Source organism: Salmo salar, chromosome ssa12 (genome assembly GCF_905237065.1).
Source record: "Salmo salar chromosome ssa12, Ssal_v3.1, whole genome shotgun sequence".
Classification (NCBI taxonomy): Eukaryota; Metazoa; Chordata; class Actinopteri; order Salmoniformes; family Salmonidae; genus Salmo; species Salmo salar.
Window position 1 is genome coordinate 19,140,301 of NC_059453.1, and position 19,998 is coordinate 19,160,298.

Sequence of the window (19,998 nt, forward strand, 5' to 3'; positions counted from 1 at the left end):
GCAGTCAGCTGCTGCTCCAATACAGTATGAGGTGAGACAGTGAACTGATGTTGAACCGGGCAGTCAGCTGCTGCGGCTCCAATACAGTATGAGGTGAGACTTTGAACTGGTCAAAACCCAGTTTTAAAACAAAGTTAACGTATCAAAATCAATAACCAATACGCAGAAACTGTGTTATATTGAAAACCTAAACATAAAATGTATTATTTACACAAACATCTGCCACAATCATATTACTTGTATTTTTTTAAACAAGCACCTTATAAACTGCACAAGCACCAAAAACGCTGTTGTTTTGACAAGTAGCAATAAATCACTGATATCGATTAGGGGGAAAAAATCTGAGGCCGAGGCTCTGCATCTGTCCTCGTGCTCCTAGATCTTAGTGCCGCTTTTGATACCATCGATCACCACATTCTTTTGGAGAGATTGGAAACCCAAATTGGTCTACATGGACAAGTTCTGGCCTGGTTTAGATCTTATCTGTCGGAAAGATATCAGTTTGTCTCTGTGAATGGTTTGTCCTCTGACAAATCAATTGTAAATTTCGGTGTTCCTCAAGGTTCCGTTTTAGGACCACTATTGTTTTCACTATATAGTTTACCTCTTGGGGATGTCATTCGAAAACATAATGTTAAATTTCACTGCTATGCGGACGACACACAGCTGTACATTTCAATGAAACATGGTGAAGCCCCAAAATTGCCCTCGCTAGAAGCCTGTGTTTCAGACATAAAGAAGTGGATGGCTGCAAACTTTCTACTTTTAAACTCGGACAAAACAGAGATGCTTGTTCTAGGTCCCAAGAAACAAAGAGATCTTCTGTTGAATCTGACAATTAATCTGGATGGTTGTACAGTCGTCTCAAATAAAACTGTGAAGGACCTCGGCGTTACTCTGGACCCTGATCTCTCTTTTGAAGAACATATCAAGACTGTTTCAAGGACAGCTTTTTTCCATCTACGTAACATTGCAAAAATCAGAAACTTTCTGTCCAAAAATGACGCAGAAAAATTAATCCCTGCTTTTGTTACTTCTAGGCTGGACTACTGCAATGCTCTACTTTCCGGCTACCCGGATAAAGCACTAAACAAACTTCAGTTAGTGCTAAATACGGCTGCTAGAATCCTGACTAGAACCAAAAAATTTGATCATATTACTCCAGTGCTAGCCTCCCTACACTGGCTTCCTGTTAAGGCAAGGGCTGATTTCAAGGTTTTACTGCTAACCTACAAAGCATTACATGGGCTTGCTCCTACCTATCTTTCCGATTTGGTCCTGCCGTACATACCTACACGTACGCTACGGTCACAAGACGCAGGCCTCCTAATTGTCCCTAGAATTTCTAAGCAAACGGCTGGAGGTAGGTCTGCCTACCAATGTGAGAGACGCAGACTCAGTCTCAACCTTTAAGTCTTTACTGAAGACTTATCTCTTCAGTAGGTCCTATGATTAAGTATAGTCTGGCCCAGGAGTGTGAAGGTGAACGGAAAGGCTGGAGCAACGAACCGCCCTTGCTGTCTCTGCCTTGCCGGTTCCCCTCTTTCCACTGGGATTCTCTGCCGCTAACCCTTTTACAGGGGCTGAGTCACTGGCTTACTGGTGTTCTTCCATGCCGTCCATGGGAGGGGTGCGTCACTTGAGTGGGTTGAGTCACTGACGTGGTCTTCCTGTCTGGGTTGGCGCCCCCCCCCCTTGGGTTGTGCCATGGCGGAGATCGTTGTGGGCTATACTCGGCCTTGTCTTAGGACGGTAAGTTGATGGTTGGAGACATCCCTCTAGTGGTGTGGGGGCTGTGCTTTGGCAAAGTGGGTGGGGTTATATCCTGCCTGTTTGGCCCTGTCCGGGGTATCATCGGATGGGGCCACAGTGTCTTCTGATCCCTCCTGTCTCAGCCTCCAGTATTTATGCTGCAGTAGTTTATGTGTCGGGGGGCTAGGGTCAGTCTGTTACATCTGGAGTATTTCTCTTGTCTTATGTGAATTTAAATATGCTCTCTCTAATTCTCTCTTTCTGTCTTTCTCTCGGAGGACCTGAGCCCTAGGACCATGCCTCAGGACTACCTGGTATGATGACTCCTTGCTGTCCCCAGTCCACCTGGCCGTGCTGCTGCTCCAGTTTCAACTGTTCTGCCTGCGGCTATGGAACCCTGACCTGTTCACCGGACGTGCTTGTTGCACCCTCGACAACTACTATGATTATTATTATTTGACCATGCTGGTCATTTATGAACATTTTAACATCTTGACCATGTTCTGTTATAATATCCACCCTGCACAGCCAGAAGAGGACTGGCCACCCCTCATAGCCTGGTTCCTCTCTAGGTTTCTTCCTAGGTTTTTGGCCTTTCGAGGGAGTTTTTCCTAGGGAATTTTTCCTAGCCACCGTGCTTCTTTCACATGCATTGCTTGCTGTTTGGGGTTTTAGGCTGGGTTTCTGTACAGCACTTTGAGATATCAGCTGATGTACGAAGGGCTATATAAATACATTTGATTTGATTTGAGTTGTTCTGTTGAAACTAACAACAACAAAAAAACACATGGAAATGGGAGATATACACTGCTCAAAAAAATAAAGGGAACACTTAAACAACACAATGTAAATCCAAGTCAATCACACTTCTGTGAAATGAAACTGTCCACTTAGGAAGCAACACTGATTGACAATAAATGTCACATGCTGTTGTGCAAATGGAATAGACAACATGTGGAAATTATAGGCAATTAGCAAGACACCCCCAATAAAGGAGTGGTTCTGCAGGTGGGGACCACAGACCACTTCTCAGTTCCTATGCTTCCTATGCTTCCTGGCTGATGTTTTGGTCACTTTTGAATGCTGGCGGTGCTTTCACTCTAGTGGTAGCATGAGACGGAGTCTACAACCCACACAAGTGGCTCAGGTAGTGCAGCTCATCCAGGATGGCACATCAATGCGAGCTGTGGCAAGAAGGTTTGCTGTGTCTGTCAGCGTAGTGTCCAGAGCATGGATGCGCTACCAGGAGACAGGCCAGTACATCAGGAGACGTGGAGGAGGCCGTAGGAGGGCAACAACCCAGCAGCAGGACCACTACCTCCGCCTTTGTGCAAGGGGGAGCAGGCGGAGCACTGCCAGAGTCCTGCAAAATGACCTCCAGCAGGCCACAAATGTGCATGTGTCTGCTCAAACGGCCAGAAACAGACTCCATGAGGGTGGTATGAGGGCCCGACGTCCACAGGTGGGGGCTGTGCTTACAGCCCAACACCGTGCAGGACGTTTGGCATTTGCCAGAGAACACCAAGATTGGCAAATTCGCCACTGGCGCCCTGTGCTCTTCACAGATGAAAGCAGGTTCACACTGAGCACATGTGACAGACGTGACAGAGACCGGAGACGCCGTGGAGAACGTTCTGCTGCCTGCAACATCCTCCAGCATGACCGGTTTGGCAGTGGGTCAGTCATGGTGTGGGGTGGCATTTCTTTGGGGGGCCGCATAGCCCTCCATGTGCTCGCCATGGAGGGCTGTGATGAGATCCTCAGATGAGATCCTCAGACCCCTTGTGAGACCATATGCTGGTGCAGTTGGCCCTGGGTTCCTCCTAATGCAAGACAATGCTAGACCTCATGTGGCTGGAGTGTGTCAGCAGTTCCTGCAAGAGGAAGGCATTGATGCTATGGACTGGCCCGCCCGTTCCCCAGACCTGAATCCAATTGAGCACATCTGGGACATCATGTCTTGCTCCATCCACCAACGCCACGTTGCACCACAGACTGTCCAGGAGTTGGCGGATGCTTTAGTCCAGGTCTGGGAGGAGATCCCTCAGGAGACCATCCGCCACCTCATCAGGAGCATGCCCAGGCGTTGCAGGGAGGTCATACAGGCACGTGGAGGCCACACACACTACTGAGCCTCATTTTGACTTGTTTTAAGGACATTACATCAAAGTTGGATCAGCCTGTAGTGTGGTTTTCCACTTTAATTTTGAGTGTGACTCCAAATCCAGACCTCCATGGGTTGATAAATTGGATTTCCATTGATTAATTTTGTGTGATTTTGTTGTCAGCACATTCAACTATGTAAAGAAAAAAGTATTTAATAAGATTATTTCTTTCATTCAGATCTAGGATGTGTTGTTTAAGTGTTCCCTTTATTTTTTTGAGCAGTATATATATATTTGTTTAGAATGAATTATTCATGAAGGTAGGGCCTGTAGTGTCAGGTGCAGGGTTGAGATTCCGGTCTCGATTGTTGATTAGATGTATGAATAATTATTTAATCTATCAAAATGTGTTGCTTACAATAAAAGCAATCGGGATTGATCGATCCGCCTGTATTGTCTATAAACATCCCAAACAAAGGAATCATTATAATGTATATATTTCTATCACCATAGTCTTAAGATGTATAAAGGAGCGTTTTTAGTTTTTTCAGAAATATATTGGTTGTCTTTAGCTTTAGTTCTGGGGCGTTAAAAGTGTGAGTAATGTATGTCCTCGTTCCACAGAGCTCTTTTTCCGTCGCATGTTTCTGTGACCCCCCTCCCCCCATGAATTCAGTTCTGAGACTCAGACCCATCTCAAGGGAAACAAGCTCTCTCTGTCGCTCTCTTTCTCTTTATACAGCAAAATAGGCTATTACTTTACAATGTCCCGACTCAGTCATTATATTTTACCTCACTGGTTAGAGGACAACCTGCAGAAGACAGTCAGCTACATTTTGGAGTGATGCATTTAAATGAAGGGGTCGCTAAACAAAGGAATGGAACACTTATTTGTCATCACCACATCGATATCATGTTGAAATCAATTGTGCGACAGGAGCGAGTTGAGATTGCATGTCCTGTTAAAACTAACAGCTCAAAAACCACACAGAATCTGGGGAAAATGAGTAAACTTTGTAGACAGCTCGCTACATTTTCAAGTGTTGCATTTTGATTCAAGTGGGTGGCCAATGTGGGAAGTGCAACACAACTCTTTTTTTGTTAGTCACTTTTTGTTAAATCACATAAATAGTACTCTTTCAATTCAGAGCTTGTATTTTTCCGTGATGCTAATATCCATATCATGCTGAAATCAATAGAACAGGGGGCAAACATTTTAAGGTTCTACATTGTGACATCATTAAAATACTCATACTACAATGTTAAAACATTCTACACTGTGAGATTATTAAAACAACTCCTTCATTTATGTATTTTCTGATGTTTGATCAGAGATCTTTTAACAGAGTATCTCTTGTCACATTGATGACAGTTATGAGATTTCTCTCCTATGTGTGTTCTCTGGTGTGCTATCAGGCTGCTTGACTGAGTAAAACTCTTCCCACATTGAATACAGCTAAAAGGTTTCTCTCCTGTGTGTGTTCTCTGGTGTGATATCAGGGAGCATGACTGATTAAAACTCTTCTCACATTGAGTACAGCTATATGGTGATTTCTCTCCTGTGTGTGTTCTCCGGTGTGATTTTAAATCACTTGATCTAACAAAACTCTTTCCGCAATCAGAGCAGTGGTAAGGTTTCTCTCCTGTGTGTGTTCTCAGGTGTACTTTCAGGCAGCTTGCCTGAATAAAACTCTTCCCACATTGAGTACAACTACACGGTTTCTCTCCTGTGTGTGTCCGCTTGTGTAATATCAATCCATTTGGCTGAGTAAAACTCTTCCCACATTCATTACATCTATATGGTTTCTCTCCTGTGTGTGTTCTCTGGTGCATTATCAGGGAGCTTGACCGAGTAAAACTTTTCCCACATTGATTACAGCTATATGGCTTCTCTCCTGTGTGTGTTCTCTTGTGTGCCTTCTGAGAGCTCGATGTAGTAAAACTCTTCCCACATTGAGTACAGCTATATGGTTTCTCTCCTGTGTGTGTTCTCTGGTGTACCTTCAGAGAGCTAGATGTAACATAACTCTTCCCACATTGATCACAGCTATAAGAGTTCTCTCCTGTGTGTGTTCTCTGGTGTAAAGTCAGATAGCTAGATGTAACAAAACTCTTCCCACATTGAGTACAGCTATAAGGCTTCTCTTCTGTGTGTCTTCTCTGGTGTTTAGTCAGATTGGAAGACGTAGTAAAACTCTTCCCACATTGAGTACAGCTATAAGGCTTCTCTCCTGTGTGTACTCGCTGGTGTATTTTTAGTTCTGATGAACATTTACAATGTTTCCCACAGTCAGAGCAGCAGTGGGGCTTCTTCCCTGTGGGTCTCTGCTGATGTTTCTTGAGGTGTTCTGATCTGGAAAGAATCTTCTCTGCCTCGTCAGCATCATGATGTAGTTGAGGCTCCCAAGAGAAATCCACGATAGTCACGTCTCTCTCCTGTGTGAACGACAAAGTCAGACAGATGGTTAAATGCCCACAACTGCAGAAATCCACTGTTTATTTGAGGTAAAAGGTGATGCCCAGAGCATAGCCATGAAGTTGTACAACAAAAGACGTCTGAAATCTTGACAATTAAGACAGTCAAGTGAGCAACAATAGTCATTTTCTTTTCTTTTGTCTTGTTTTCACATTAGTGATAACTACTGTAGGACCCATAACTTCACCTAACAATAACATAGACCTACGGTAGGACCCATAACTTCACCAAACAACATCATAGACCTAGAACTATAAATCCTTTAATATTTCAGGTGAAACATCGAAACTAAAATGTCTTTGTCATGAAATTTCATAAACTAATCACCAGATAATTTTGGGAATAATCCCACTAGGCTACTCTGTAATGTGTTGTCATTCTAAATGTCCTGAATAAAGGAAAATAGCTATGTGTGTTGTACAATAGCCTATCCACCAAGGAACAGTTGTCTACACATTATGAGCTAAGTATCTTCGTGTCCAAACTGACTAACGAGACCCTACTGTAAATCAAGCTGATAATAACATCAATTTGTTTGGGATGTTGATCCAACATGGAGCACGGCATAATTGTCTTTACCATAGTAATGGCTGAAAAAGCACTTTGGTTGTTGTTGCATGTCGTGATGTTTGTCATTTGACTGGCATTCAGAAAATGATTTCCTGGATCAGCTGATGATAGTTGAACACGTGACTGTAACTAAACAGCTACTGTATTAAGAATTATGAGTAATTATTGAAGAACCACATTAATGACAGTATCCATTTGGGTGTCGTCAATAAAGTTAAGGTGATTCTCGGTTAAAACCATTGGATTTAGCAAACACTGAAATGATTTATAATTTCTGTGCCCATGAAAACTGTTTTCCCAGCGTAACATAAGGAGACACTAAATGTTACGTAGTTAGAGAGCATTTCAGAGATCTGAATACAAAAAATTGTCTCGTTAAAACGAGAGGCTGCCTGGATCTTTAATTTAAAGACCCTTGCTTCCGTCGGTCTCAACGTAGCCGTTATTGTAATATTGCTATTCATTGTAAATGTTTGTAGGTCTATGTAGCCAAATTGTATCTATGACCGTATGCTATCCATTTATGTTTTTTATACGTTCTATTTATATCTGTAAATTGACCAATGATATCAGGCCACACTCGGCCATGATTACAGACATTCAACAAGCACTTACACAAATGACTGATGAGAACTTGATGATAAAAAGACTTCAGTGCGGCTTTTGACATTATCGATCATAGTCTGCTGCTGGAAAAACTTACGTGTTATGGCTTTACACCTCCTGCTATATTGTGGATAAAGAGTTACTTGTCTAACAGAACACAGAGGGTATTCTTTAATGGAAGCCTCAACATAATCCAGGTAGAAGCAGGAATCCCCCAGGGTAGCTGTTTAGGCCCCTTGCTCTTTGAGTAAAGCCAGTGTGTCTATGTATGCGGATGACTCAACACTATACACGTCAGCTACCACAGCAACTGAAATGACAGCAACACTTAACAAAGAGCTACAGCTAGTTCCAGAATGGGTGGCAAGGAATAAGTTAGTCCTAAATATTATAAAAACTAAAAGCATTGTACAAATCATTCACTAAACCGGAAACCTCAACTAAATCTTGTAATAAATAATGTGGAAATTGAGCAAGTTGAGGTGACTAAATGTTTGGTGTAACCCTGGATTGTAAACTGTCAAGGGGAGAAGTCAATAATAAAGTGCTGCTCTGCTATCAACAAGGCAGGTCCTTAATGTTCATCAGTCCACAGTAAGACACATTGTCTATACATAGAGAAAGTTCAGCACTGTTGCTACTCTCCCTAGGAGTAGCCATACTGCGAAGATGACTGCAAGAGCAAAGTGCAGAATGCTCAATGAGGTTAAGAAGAATCCTAGAGTGGCAGCATAAGACTTACAGTAATCTCTGGAACATGTTAACATCTCTGTTGACAAGTCTACGATATGTAAAACACTAAACAAGAATGGTGTTCATAGGAGGAGACTACGGAAGAAGCCACTGTTGTCCAAAAAAAAAATGCTGCACGTCTGAAGTTTGCAAAAGTGCGCCTGGATTTTCCACAGCGCTACTGGGAAAATATTATGTGGACATATGAAACTACAGTTCAGTTGTTTGCAAGGAACACACACCACGTGTGGAGAAAAAAATACATTAAAAACTTATCCCAACTGTAAAGTATGGTGGAGGGAGCATCATGGTTTGGGGCTGCTTTGCTGCCTCAGGACCTGGACAGCTTGCGATCGTCGATGGAAAAGTTTATCAAGACATTTTGCAGGAGAATATAAGGCTGTCTGTCCGCCAATTGAAGCTCAACAGAAGTTGAGTGATGCAACAAGACAACGACCCAAAACACAGAAGTAAATCAACAACAGAATGGCTTCAACAGAAGTGGCCCAGTCAGAGTCCTGACCTCAACCCGATTGAGATGTAGTGGCATGACCTCAAGAGTGCGGTTCACACCAGACATCCCAAGAATATTGCTGAACTGAAACAGTTTTGTAAAGAGGAATGGTCCAAAATTCTTCCTTGTGCAGGTCTAATCCGCAACTACAGAAAACATTTGGTTGAGGTTATTGCTGCCAAAGGAGGGTCAAACAGTTATTAAATCCAAGGGTTCACATACTTTTCCCACCCTGCACTGTGAATGTTTACACGGTGTGTTTAATTAAGACATGAAAATGTATGTGTGTTATTAGTTTAAACAGACTGTGTTTGTCTATTGTTGTGACTTAGATGAAGATCAAATTTTATGACCAATTTATGCAGAAATCTAGGTAATTCCAAAGGGTTCACATACTTTTTCTTGCCACTGTATGTATATTTGTAAACAACAGCTGGTGCACAAAATCTAAGGAAGTTTCAAGGTTTTGCTCGTCTGAGATAGAGTACCTCATGATAAGCTGTAGACCACACTATCTACCAAGAGAGTTTTCATCTATATTTTTCGTAGCTGTCTATTTACCACCACAAACCGATGCTGGTACTAAGACCGCACTCAACGAGCTGTATAAGGTCATAAGCAAACAGGAAAACGCTCAGCTAGAGGCGGCGCTCCTAGTAGTCGGGGACTTTAATGCCGGGAAACTCAAATCCGTTTTTTTCTTCATTTCTACCAGCATGTCACAAAGCTCTAGACCACCTTCACTCCACACACAGAGACGCATACAAAGCTCTCCCTCACCCTCCATTTGGCAAATTTGACCATAATTCTATCCTCCTGATTTCTGCTTCCAAGCGAAAACTAAAGCAGGAAGCACCAGTGACTAGATCAATAAAAAAGTTGTCAAGCTACAAGACTGTTTTGCTAGCACAGACTGGAAAATGTTCCGGGATTCTTCCGATGGCATTGAGGAGTACACCACATCAGTCACTGGCTTCATCAATAAGTGCATCGATGACGTTGTCCCCACACCCCAACCAGAAGCCATAGATTACAGGCAACATTTGCACTGAGCTAAAGGTTAGAGCTGCCGCTTTCAAGGAGTGGGACTCTAACCCAGGGAGCTTATAAGAAATCCCGCTATGCCCTCCGACAAACCATCAAACAGGCAAAGCGTAAATACAGGACTAAGATCGAATCATACTACACCGGCTCTGACGCTCGTCGGATGTGGCAGGGCTTGCAAACCATTAGACTACAAAGGGAAGCACAGCCGACAGCTGCCAGTGACACGAGCCTACCAGATGAGCTAAACTACTTCTATGCTCGCTTTGAGGCAAATAACACTAAAACATGCATGAGAGCACCAGCTGTTCCGGAAGACTGTGTGATCAGCAGGGTCAGACAGATTACCAGGACGTGTACTGCAAGCATGCGCTGACCAACTGGCAAGTGTCTTCACTGACATTTTCAACCTCTCCCTGTCCGAGTCTGTAATACCAACATGTTTTAAGCAGACCACCATAGTCCCTGTGCCCAGGAACACTAAGGGAACCTGCCTAAATGACTACCGACCCATAGCACTCACGTCTGTAGCCATGAAGTGCTTTGAAAGGCTGACATGGCTCACATCAACACCATCATCGCAGAAACCCTAGACCCACTCCATTTTGCATACCACCCTAACAGATCCACTGATGATGCAATCTCTATTGCACTCCACAATGCCCTTTCCCATCTGGACAAAAGGTACACATATGTGAGAATGCTATTCATTGACTACAACTCAGCGTTCAACACCATAGTGCCCTCAAAGTTCATCAATAAGTTAAGGACCCTGGGACTAAACACCTCTCTCTGCAACATGATCCTGGACCTCTTGACGGGATGCCCCCAGGTGGTAAGGGTAGGTAACAACACATCCACCACGCGGATCCTCAACACAGGGCACCCTCAGGGGTGCGTGCTCAGTCCCCTCCTGTACTCCCTGTTCACTCATGACTGCACGGCCAGGCACGACTACAACACCATCATTAAGTTTGCCGATGACACAACAGTGGTAGGCCTGACCACCGACAAGACAGCCTATAGGGAGGAGGTCAGAGACCTGGCTGTGTATTTTAGCGCCTGGCAACGCAGACGCTAGTTGGCGCGCGCAAGCAGTGTGGGTGCAATGATTGAATAACATGTACGTGTAAATTGATTTTGCAACGTTCGCACACACGACACATCCGGTTTGAGCAGCGTGTAAGTGGACGAGGGTGTCTTTTAAGTGTTTGGACCATGTAGCCGGGTAAACTCAGAGAAGAAGACATGGTAGGAACCAAAGTGTTGGTCAGTGTTTCCAGGTGACACTAATTCGATTTTACATGTTTTCTTACGTCATGTAGCCGGCTAGCCAGCCAACATATTCATACTCTCTTATTCCTCTCTGGTAAGATACACCTGCACAATCATTCTTATCTAGCTCTACACCAGCACTGGTAGCAGGCAGTATTAGCTAGTGATTAGCATTAGCGGATAACACATTATTTTAGCAACACCTTGCTAAGAAAAGACAAACTAGCAGAGAGTAGTTTGCAGACAGTAAGATAGACAAACTAATAGTGTATAGAACGCTTGTGGAGAGCAGTATGTCTCCAACATTGTTACATCATCTGACCAAGCAGAGTGAACAGCAAGAAAGGGCTCATGACTGAGTAACTGCTCTCTCCTTGAGTGACAGGGGGCAGGGCTTGGTGTGGTTAGTGACATGCAGGACTAAACTATGAAAACGGACATTAAATGAATCACATTTAACAAACCAAACATTGAAATACCCTTATAGAAGGCAAAATAAAAACTCAAACTGGTCCGTGCATCAATACTGGTATATAGTAAAATACGGTTTTCCGCCCAGCCCCAAGGCTAGGTTGAGCGTGGGCAGGCACCATACACACCACACTCAGGCAGACAATACGTTTGATCTGACCAAAGACCCAATCCATCTCCGTGTCCCGCAACTCAGACTTAGCCGAGGTACGGGCACCAAGGAGAGGAAGTCACTATCAGAAACACTAAGCCTCATAAATAAACGACACGATTGTCAAGAGAACTTGAGGGTGGACTAGCAGGGAAACAGTGCCAGACGTCCCCTAGTCTCATACATGAACTGATTCGAGTGAGGGCAGCCTAATCATGCACCTAGCTGAGACATACAAGACAACAAATGTGAGAATCTCTTTATTCACTTGGGCATGGTTGCTTACCCGAATCTGTCTTAACCTTCATCGTCTAGGTCACATTTTTACCCATCTCACTCATTGCTTTAGCCAGGACAAGCAATCCGAAGAATAACTCATTGTTTGTGATTAGGAAACTATGAGAACCACACAAAGTCCAGGGGGTGAGCACTTTCTACCACTAACCTGCTGACCACAGTGCTCGCGTCACGTGCGCGAGCATTGCAAAATAAATGTACACATACATGTTAATCAATCATTGCACCCACACTGCTTGCGCGCGTCAACGAGCTTCTGCGTAGCCAGGTGCTAAAATAGAACTTGCTTCTATTTGTGACTCTCGAAGCGCTGCAAGTCCGGCCTCTCCCATCTCCTCATTGTTTTTTAGGAGCATATACCCACGTGGGTGATTGAAAGATGAGCTGAGGTCCACACTCCAGTCCAGTTGGTGGTGGTAATGCACCTTAAAGTTGGTTGCCAACCACCATATAAAGTCCAAAGAAGACAAAGAAGCCTGAAGGAAGGAGGAGAGATGATGAGAAACTCATTTGGTTCGACCGCAAGGCACTACTGCCATCTAGGACAGTATGGGGCGTTGCTACTGGTTACCTATTTGGATGTGATATGCAAGTATTATGTGAAATGATTTTGATGTGATATGAAAGTATCTGAAATTACCTTGATGTGATATGCAAGTATTGTTTGAAAGTATCGTGATGTGATATGAAGGTATTATGTGAAATTATTGATGTGATATAAAAGTACAATGTGAAATTATTTTGATGTGAAAGAAATTGAAATTATTTTCATGTGATAGTATTTGAAATTATTTTGATGTGATATGAAAGTATTATGTGAAATTATTTTGATGTGATATGAAAGTAGAGCGATTTATGTTTCTAGAAACGTATCGCAACTGAGAATCAATTCACATTTAGATGGAATATTTGACTACCGTAAATTACGGACTATAAGCCGCAACTTTTTTCCCACGCTTTGAACCTCGCGGCTTAAACAGTGACGCGGTTAATATTTTGGATTTTTCCCGCTTTCAATTTTTTTTTCTACAAAAAAACACATTCTGTGACGTGCTCAGTTTTTTTTAAGCTTTCATTAGACCAATGAAATTGCCGAACGGGTTAAGGTCAAACAGTGACGAGAGCGACAATGAAAACGATCCAATATCGGATGAAGCAATTGAGGCTATTCAACTCTGACACCGAAGGAGATGACTTCAGTGGTTTCAGGGCACAGGAGGAGGAAGATAGTGACCAATGACTTTCTTGGTAGGCCGTGTTTCGTTAAAGCCTATTTATTTTTGTTACAAGCCGTGTTTCGTTAAAGCCTGTGTAAAGTTAATTTGTTTCAATGTACCGGTAGGCACCTGCGGCTTATAGACATGTGCGGCTTATTTATGTTCAAAATAATATATTTTTTTTAATTCAGTGGGTGCGGCTTATATTCAGGTGCGCTCAATAGTCCGGAAATTACGGTATTTTAGCTGCCAGAGCCAGTCTACCTCTGAAAATAACATACAGTCCTTGGACCTTGATGAGTAACGGTAAACCCTCTTAAGGATCCGCCTCTTTTTTTCCCTTCAATTTTCACCTAAAATGACATTGCCAAATCTAACTGCCTGTAGCTCAGGCCCTGAAGCAAGGATATGCATATTCTTGGTACCATTTGAAAGGAAACACTTTGAAGTTTGTGGAAATGTGAAAGGAATGTAGGAGAATATAACACATTAGATCTGGTAAAAGATAACAAAGAAAATAAAAAAAGGTTATTTTGTATTTTTTTGTACCATCATCTTTGAAATGCAAGAGAAAGGCAACAGTGCATTATTCGAGGCCATGAGCAATTTAGATTTTGTCCACTAGATGGCAGCAGTCTATGTGCAAAGTTTTAGACTTATCCAATGAGCCATTGCATTTCTGCTCAAAATTGTCTATCAAGACTGCCCAAATGTACCTAATTTGTTTATTAATAACTTTTCATTTTCAAAACTGTGCACTCTCCTCAAACAATAGCATGGTATTCTTTCACTGTAATAGCTACTGTAAATTGGACAGTGCAGATTAACAAGAATTTAAGCTTTCTGCCAATATCATATATGTCTATGTTCTGGAAATTGTTCTTGTTACTTACAACCTTACAACCGCTAATTGCATCAGCATAAGTTAGCTCAGCCGTCCTGTGGACGGGACACAGATCCTGAAGAAGTTGTTTAAAGCAGCAACAAGCAGTAGAAACAAAAACAAAGAGTACTCCCCGCCAGTTTCGGTAAAAAGCTGAGGGATGTGGCTGGAGAAATGCAACCATCCATGATATCAACATTATAGTTTTAACCATGTTTTGAAGATATACGGTGTTTGTTCATATTTACTGACAAACATTGGAGTAAAAAAAAAAGTTTATATTTAAAATTTCAATTTTCACATTCTGGATTCTGATGGGGTACGACAGTTGAACTAAGCTCATGAGGCATTTATAATTCTTCAAGAAACAATGGGTACATATCATTAATGTATAAGTCCCAAAATGGATGTAACAACTGCTGATTGCCCCTTTAAGAGAACATCTTGGGCGAAGCTAAAAGGAGATATTGAGGACTACAGTATGTCAGACATTGTCATTGGATGAATTTGATCAATTGTTAACTCTACACTCTTACTGTTCTACACGTTAGTGTAGCTTCAGCCATTCCTACAGAACATTAAAGTGTAGAACCCCCTTTACTGCATATTGGTTCTGCAGAGACGGTACTTACTGGTGTTAAACAGATCTCCACCCTCCTGTTCTTCCTCCTTCTCCTCTTTCAATGTGACAGTCATCTCCCCCTCCTCATCTTTCACTCCAAAAACGAAATCCTCCTCCTCTTTCACTCTGAACGCGTCTTCCTCTTCTTTCACGGTAACAGCCTCACCCTCTACTTGTTTTTGTATTGTAACAGCCTCCTCTTCTTCCTCCTCTTTCACGAGAGTTTCTTTCTCCGTCCAGCAGACCTCTTCTTTAGCAGGAGGAGAGTAGCTTAGTGAACTCATGGTCGGGGATGTTAGCTAGCTAGCATTAGCGACAAGCTTAGTTCTAAGCTAATTTAGCAAACCAGCTAGTTGACAAACAACGTAAATATATAATTAAATGGGCCAACAAGTACATACGACAGAAGTGTGTTTAATACACAGCGACTAATATACACCAAAACAATGTAAATAGCGTGAATGTTGTAGCTATGTTTGCTAGAAAGCTACGGAGGTGTCTGACTAGATGTTGTTGTTGAAGGAGCGTCCCGCCCACTAGATTATACGTCACACTGGCAGCATCGCCTGAACATAAAAGACGCACATCGCCATCTGCTTACTGGAGTGGGGAACCAAAATTGTATTTTAAATTTATTTCATTAAAGGTTAATATTATATTCTGTTGTTCAAAGAGAAGCATGTGTTGATTGATTCGTGTTTAATGAGTGAGAATTTAAAACAAACTTTACACCCACTACATATTTGCGTTGAACCATACTTCTGACATGGATCATTTTGACCCCAGAGGCATATCTTTTATCATAGCCAAAATGTGGTTTATTCAATTCTTCCAATTTATCATGACTTTGTCAATCAACTTGTTGTTAATAAATCTAAATCATGGTTTAGTGTTTCTGTATCAATATGGACTTGTAACAAATTAAAATCCTTTGGAGTCATTTTGACCCCAACCAAAAGCACCTTTGATAAATAGGACGTTTATTTCAAATCAAAATTGAATCAAATTTTATTGGTCACATACACGTGTTTAGCAGATGTTATTGCGGGTATAGCGAAATGCTTGTGGTTCTAGCTCCAACAGTGCAGTAATATCTAACAAGTAATATCTAACAATTTCACAACATATACCCAATACACACAAATCTAAATATTTGAACCTAGGTTTCTCTGTAGACATGATCCATCCCACCAGAGGGTGGAGGGGCACCTGTATCAGTGGTTTTGACCAGATAGACACCTGCAGACACACGGTATCGTGCTTCCCATGTACTCTCCTAAGATTGGACTTTTCTGTACCACGTATCACATGACTTTGTACAAAACTGACAATGGTAGAAAACTCTGCGAGCGGTAGAAAATTCTGCCAGAGGTAGAAAACTCTGTCAGTGGTATACGGTGCATTAGTTAAGAATTCAGACCCCTTCACTATTTCCACATTTTGTTACGTTATAGCCTTATTCTAAAATTGAATAATTTTCCACCCTCATCAATCTACACACAATACCCCATAATGACAAACCAAAAACAGATTTTTAGACATTTTTGCAAATGTATTTACTTAAGTATTCAGACCCTTTGCTATGAGACTCGAAACTGAGCTCAGATGCATCCTGATTCCATTGATGATCCTTGAGATGTTTCTACAACTTGACTGGAGTCCACTTCAGGTAAATTCAATTGATTAGACATGATTTGGAAAGGCACACACCTGTCTATATAAGGTCCCACAGTTTACAGTGCATGTCAGAGCAAAAACAAAGCCATAAGGTCAAAGGAATTGTCCATAGAGCTTTGAGACAGGATTGTGTTGAGGCACAGATCTGGGGAAAGGTACCAAAAAATGTCTGCAGCATTGAAGGTCCCCAAGAACACAGTGGCCTCCATCATTCTTTAATGGGAGAAGTTTGGAACCACTAAGATTCTTACTAGAGCTGGCCGCCTGGCCAAACTGAGAAATCGGAGGAGAAGGGCCTTGGTCAGGGAGGTGAACAAGAACCCTATGTTCACTCTGACAGAGCTCCAGATTTCCTCTGTGGAGACGGGAGAACCTTCCAGAAGGACAACCATCTCTGCAGCACTCTACAAATCAGGCCTTAATGTAGCAATGATTAAATTGTCAACATTTATTTCAATGGACAATTCAGTGAACTGTTCTGTGAAAGGTGTCAGCTAGAGATGACATGCAGGAGCTTGCAGGGATTTGTTGTCTTGCATGTCGTCTACTTTGATGCTAATTAGCATTTTAGAATCCGAGAGTAAAGAGGGACAAATATATTGATAAAGTTGTTGTATTTATTATGGATCCCCATTAGTTCCTGCCAAGGCAGCAGCTACTCTTCCTGGGGTTTATTGTGGATCCCCATTATTTCCTGTCAAGGCAGCAGCTACTCTTCCTGGGGTTTATTATGGATCCTCCATTAGTTCCTGCCGAATAAGGTCAGGGAGCGTGCCAGCCTGCCTGAACCACCCCTTTCAAGCAAAAAGGTATAAATGATGGGTTATGAACTAACAGGTATAAATGATGGGTTATGAATTAACAGGTATAAATGATGGGTTGTGAATTAACAGATATAAATGATGGGTTATGAATTAACAGGTATAAATGATGGGTTGCGAATGAACAGGTATAAATGATGGGTTATGAACAAACAGGTATAAATGATGGGTTGTGAATTAACAGGTATAAATTATGGGTTATGAACTAACAGCTATAAATTAACACATCCCCTGCGAGCCCAGGCATTTCAATACATTCAGGATTTCTTACGGTCCATGTGCAATGTATATGGTTATCTCTCTCTCCCTCTCTTCTTTAGCAAGCAGCCATGTTGTTGTCATTCCACTGGGGACCTGTTTTCAGCATTTTAAGTCTCCAGTCAATAACCGGTGCACTGGAATTATCCCTCAACACATGTAGTGCACTGGAATTATCCCTCTACACCCTTTATACATGCACTGCACTGGAATTATCCCTCTACACCCTTTATACATGCACTGCACTGGAATTATCCCTCTACACCCTTTATACATGCACTGCACTGGAATTATCCCTCTACACCCTTTATACATGCACTGCACTGGAATTATCCCTCTACACCCTTTATACATGCACTGCACTGGAATTATCCCTCTACACCCTTTATACATCACTGCACTGGAATTATACCCTTACACATGTACTGCACTGGAATTATCCCCCTACACCCTTTACACATGTGCTGCACTGGAATTATCACATTGGCTGGCAGACACTTGCTGTTTTGTGTAATTGGTTACATTTCAGTCACGTGTGCATAAGGGAGAGGTGGTGTCTGATGTCTGCAGGTCAATGCAACTGAGAAATATGATCCTTGTAATTATTCAATGTGAATATCAGCAGTGGGAATGATTGTGAAATATTTTGTTCATTTCATCAGAGCAACATGATAATTAATGATTTCTGAACAACCATTTTTTATTTAATGTCAATTAAGAGTATCTTATCAACTTTATTTCACTTGGTGATGTTTCTTTATAGAGAACATAACATGACAATACATGACATCTAAGTAGCTGAATATGAGTATGGACTAACAGTCTAACAGCTTGAAGGACACAACTCCTGTTATTCTGGTTAAACAGTGAGAGACTAGTTGATTATGGACTAACAGTCTAACAGCTTGAAGGACACAACTCATGTTATTCTGGTTAAACAGTGAGAGACTAGTTGATTATGGACTAACAGTCCAACTAGTTTCATATTGGGGGCTAAATGGTAATGCTGCAGTAACTCATGTCAATTTGTGTCTGCTGATCAATGTTAGCATTTAGGAGAACTGATCCTACATCTCTGCAAAGACATAACATCTACAGCAGGAACAACTGTCTGTGTTAGAGAGCATATAAAACGAACTGATCCTAGATCTGTGTAAAGACAACATCTACAGCAAGAACAACTGTATGTTAGAGAGCATATAAAACAAACTGATCCTAGATCTGTGTAAAGGCATAACATCTACAGTTCGAGAGCATGAACTATTTAAAATGACATATTTGAATGTTAAATGATTTGTTCTGTTTGTCAATACAAGACAGGGTCTGTGGAGGCTTGTCCTATTAGTGGTAGATTTGGGGGACTAGTGATAGATTTTTGGAGGGACCCTTGTCACTACAGCCAATCAGTGAGCAGCTTCCCTTCCCCCACATCTCAGACAGTTCTGTTACAACACTTCCCCTGTTTCATCAACAATGGAGTAGCTTCCCCTGCTTTCATCAACAATGGAGTAGCTTCCCCTGCTTTCATCAACAATGGTGTAGCTTCCCCTGCTTACATCAACAATGGAGTAGCTTCCCCTGCTTTCATCAACAATGGAGTAGCTTCCCCTGCTTTCATCAACAATGGAGTAGCTTCCCCTGCTTTCATCAACAATGGAGTAGCTTCCCCTGCTTTCATCAACAATGGAGTAGCCCACTGAACTAAAGCCTTGCAATTTCATATCTGGGGTATTTTTTTTACCCCGGCCAGCATTGTGAATGGTGTCTGAGGCAGTGACATACTAGACCATGGCAGTAAATCTAATATTTAGGTGTTTTTAGTCATGCATGAAAGGTCTGGGGTGGTTCAGTGGTTATAAGTTACTGACCTTGGAGTACATTTCTGGCCATGCTGGCAGGGTTTGAATCAAACCCAATGTCCACCTGGTACACTGGCAGGGTCTGAATCAAACCCAATGTCCACCTGGTACACTGGCAGGGTCTGAATCAAACCCAATGTCCACCTGGTACACTGACAGGGTCTGAATGAAACCCAATGTCCACCTGGTACACTGGCAGGGTCTGAATCAAACCCAATGTTCACCTGGCACACTGACAGGGTCTGAATGAAACCCAATGTCCACCTGGCACACTCTGGGCTAAACTTTGCTGTCTCTTTCCATGAAACGTGGATGCCAAATTAAAGTGCTTGGGAACCTAACAAGTCTTCAGGCAAGGTTTACTCATGTGGTTAACCAAACCACCTCTATTAGACGTCACCTCTTTGGACCTCATCTCAGTGAGTTTAGGTTGGGGAAACCATGGAGGAGAGGGCTTTGGACCTAGTTCATTGCATTGAGGAGGAGGAGAGAGCAGCTGTAACACAGTACCTGGTCTAGTTCATGGCATTGAGGAGGAGAGAGCAGCTGTAACACAGTACCTGGTCTAGTTCATGGCATTGAGGAGGAGAGAGCAGCTGTAACACAGTACCTGGTCTAGTTCATGGCATTGAGGAGGAGAGAGCAGCTGTAACACAGTACCTGGTCTA

At 42.3% G+C, this 19,998-nt stretch overlaps 1 protein-coding gene across 1 annotated transcript; it reads right to left on the reverse strand.

The window, feature by feature from the left end:
- Positions 1 to 4,574: 4,574 nt before the first annotated feature.
- On the reverse strand, positions 4,575 to 6,553 carry LOC123725616 (zinc finger protein 239-like). Its single transcript, XM_045692071.1, has 2 exons — positions 6,542 to 6,553; positions 4,575 to 6,293 (listed from the first exon to the last, which is right to left on the reverse strand). Exons 1-2 carry the CDS (start codon positions 6,551 to 6,553, stop codon positions 5,160 to 5,162), a joined length of 1,146 nt encoding a protein of 381 aa, XP_045548027.1. The 3' UTR covers positions 4,575 to 5,159.
- Positions 6,554 to 19,998: the final 13,445 nt, after the last annotated feature.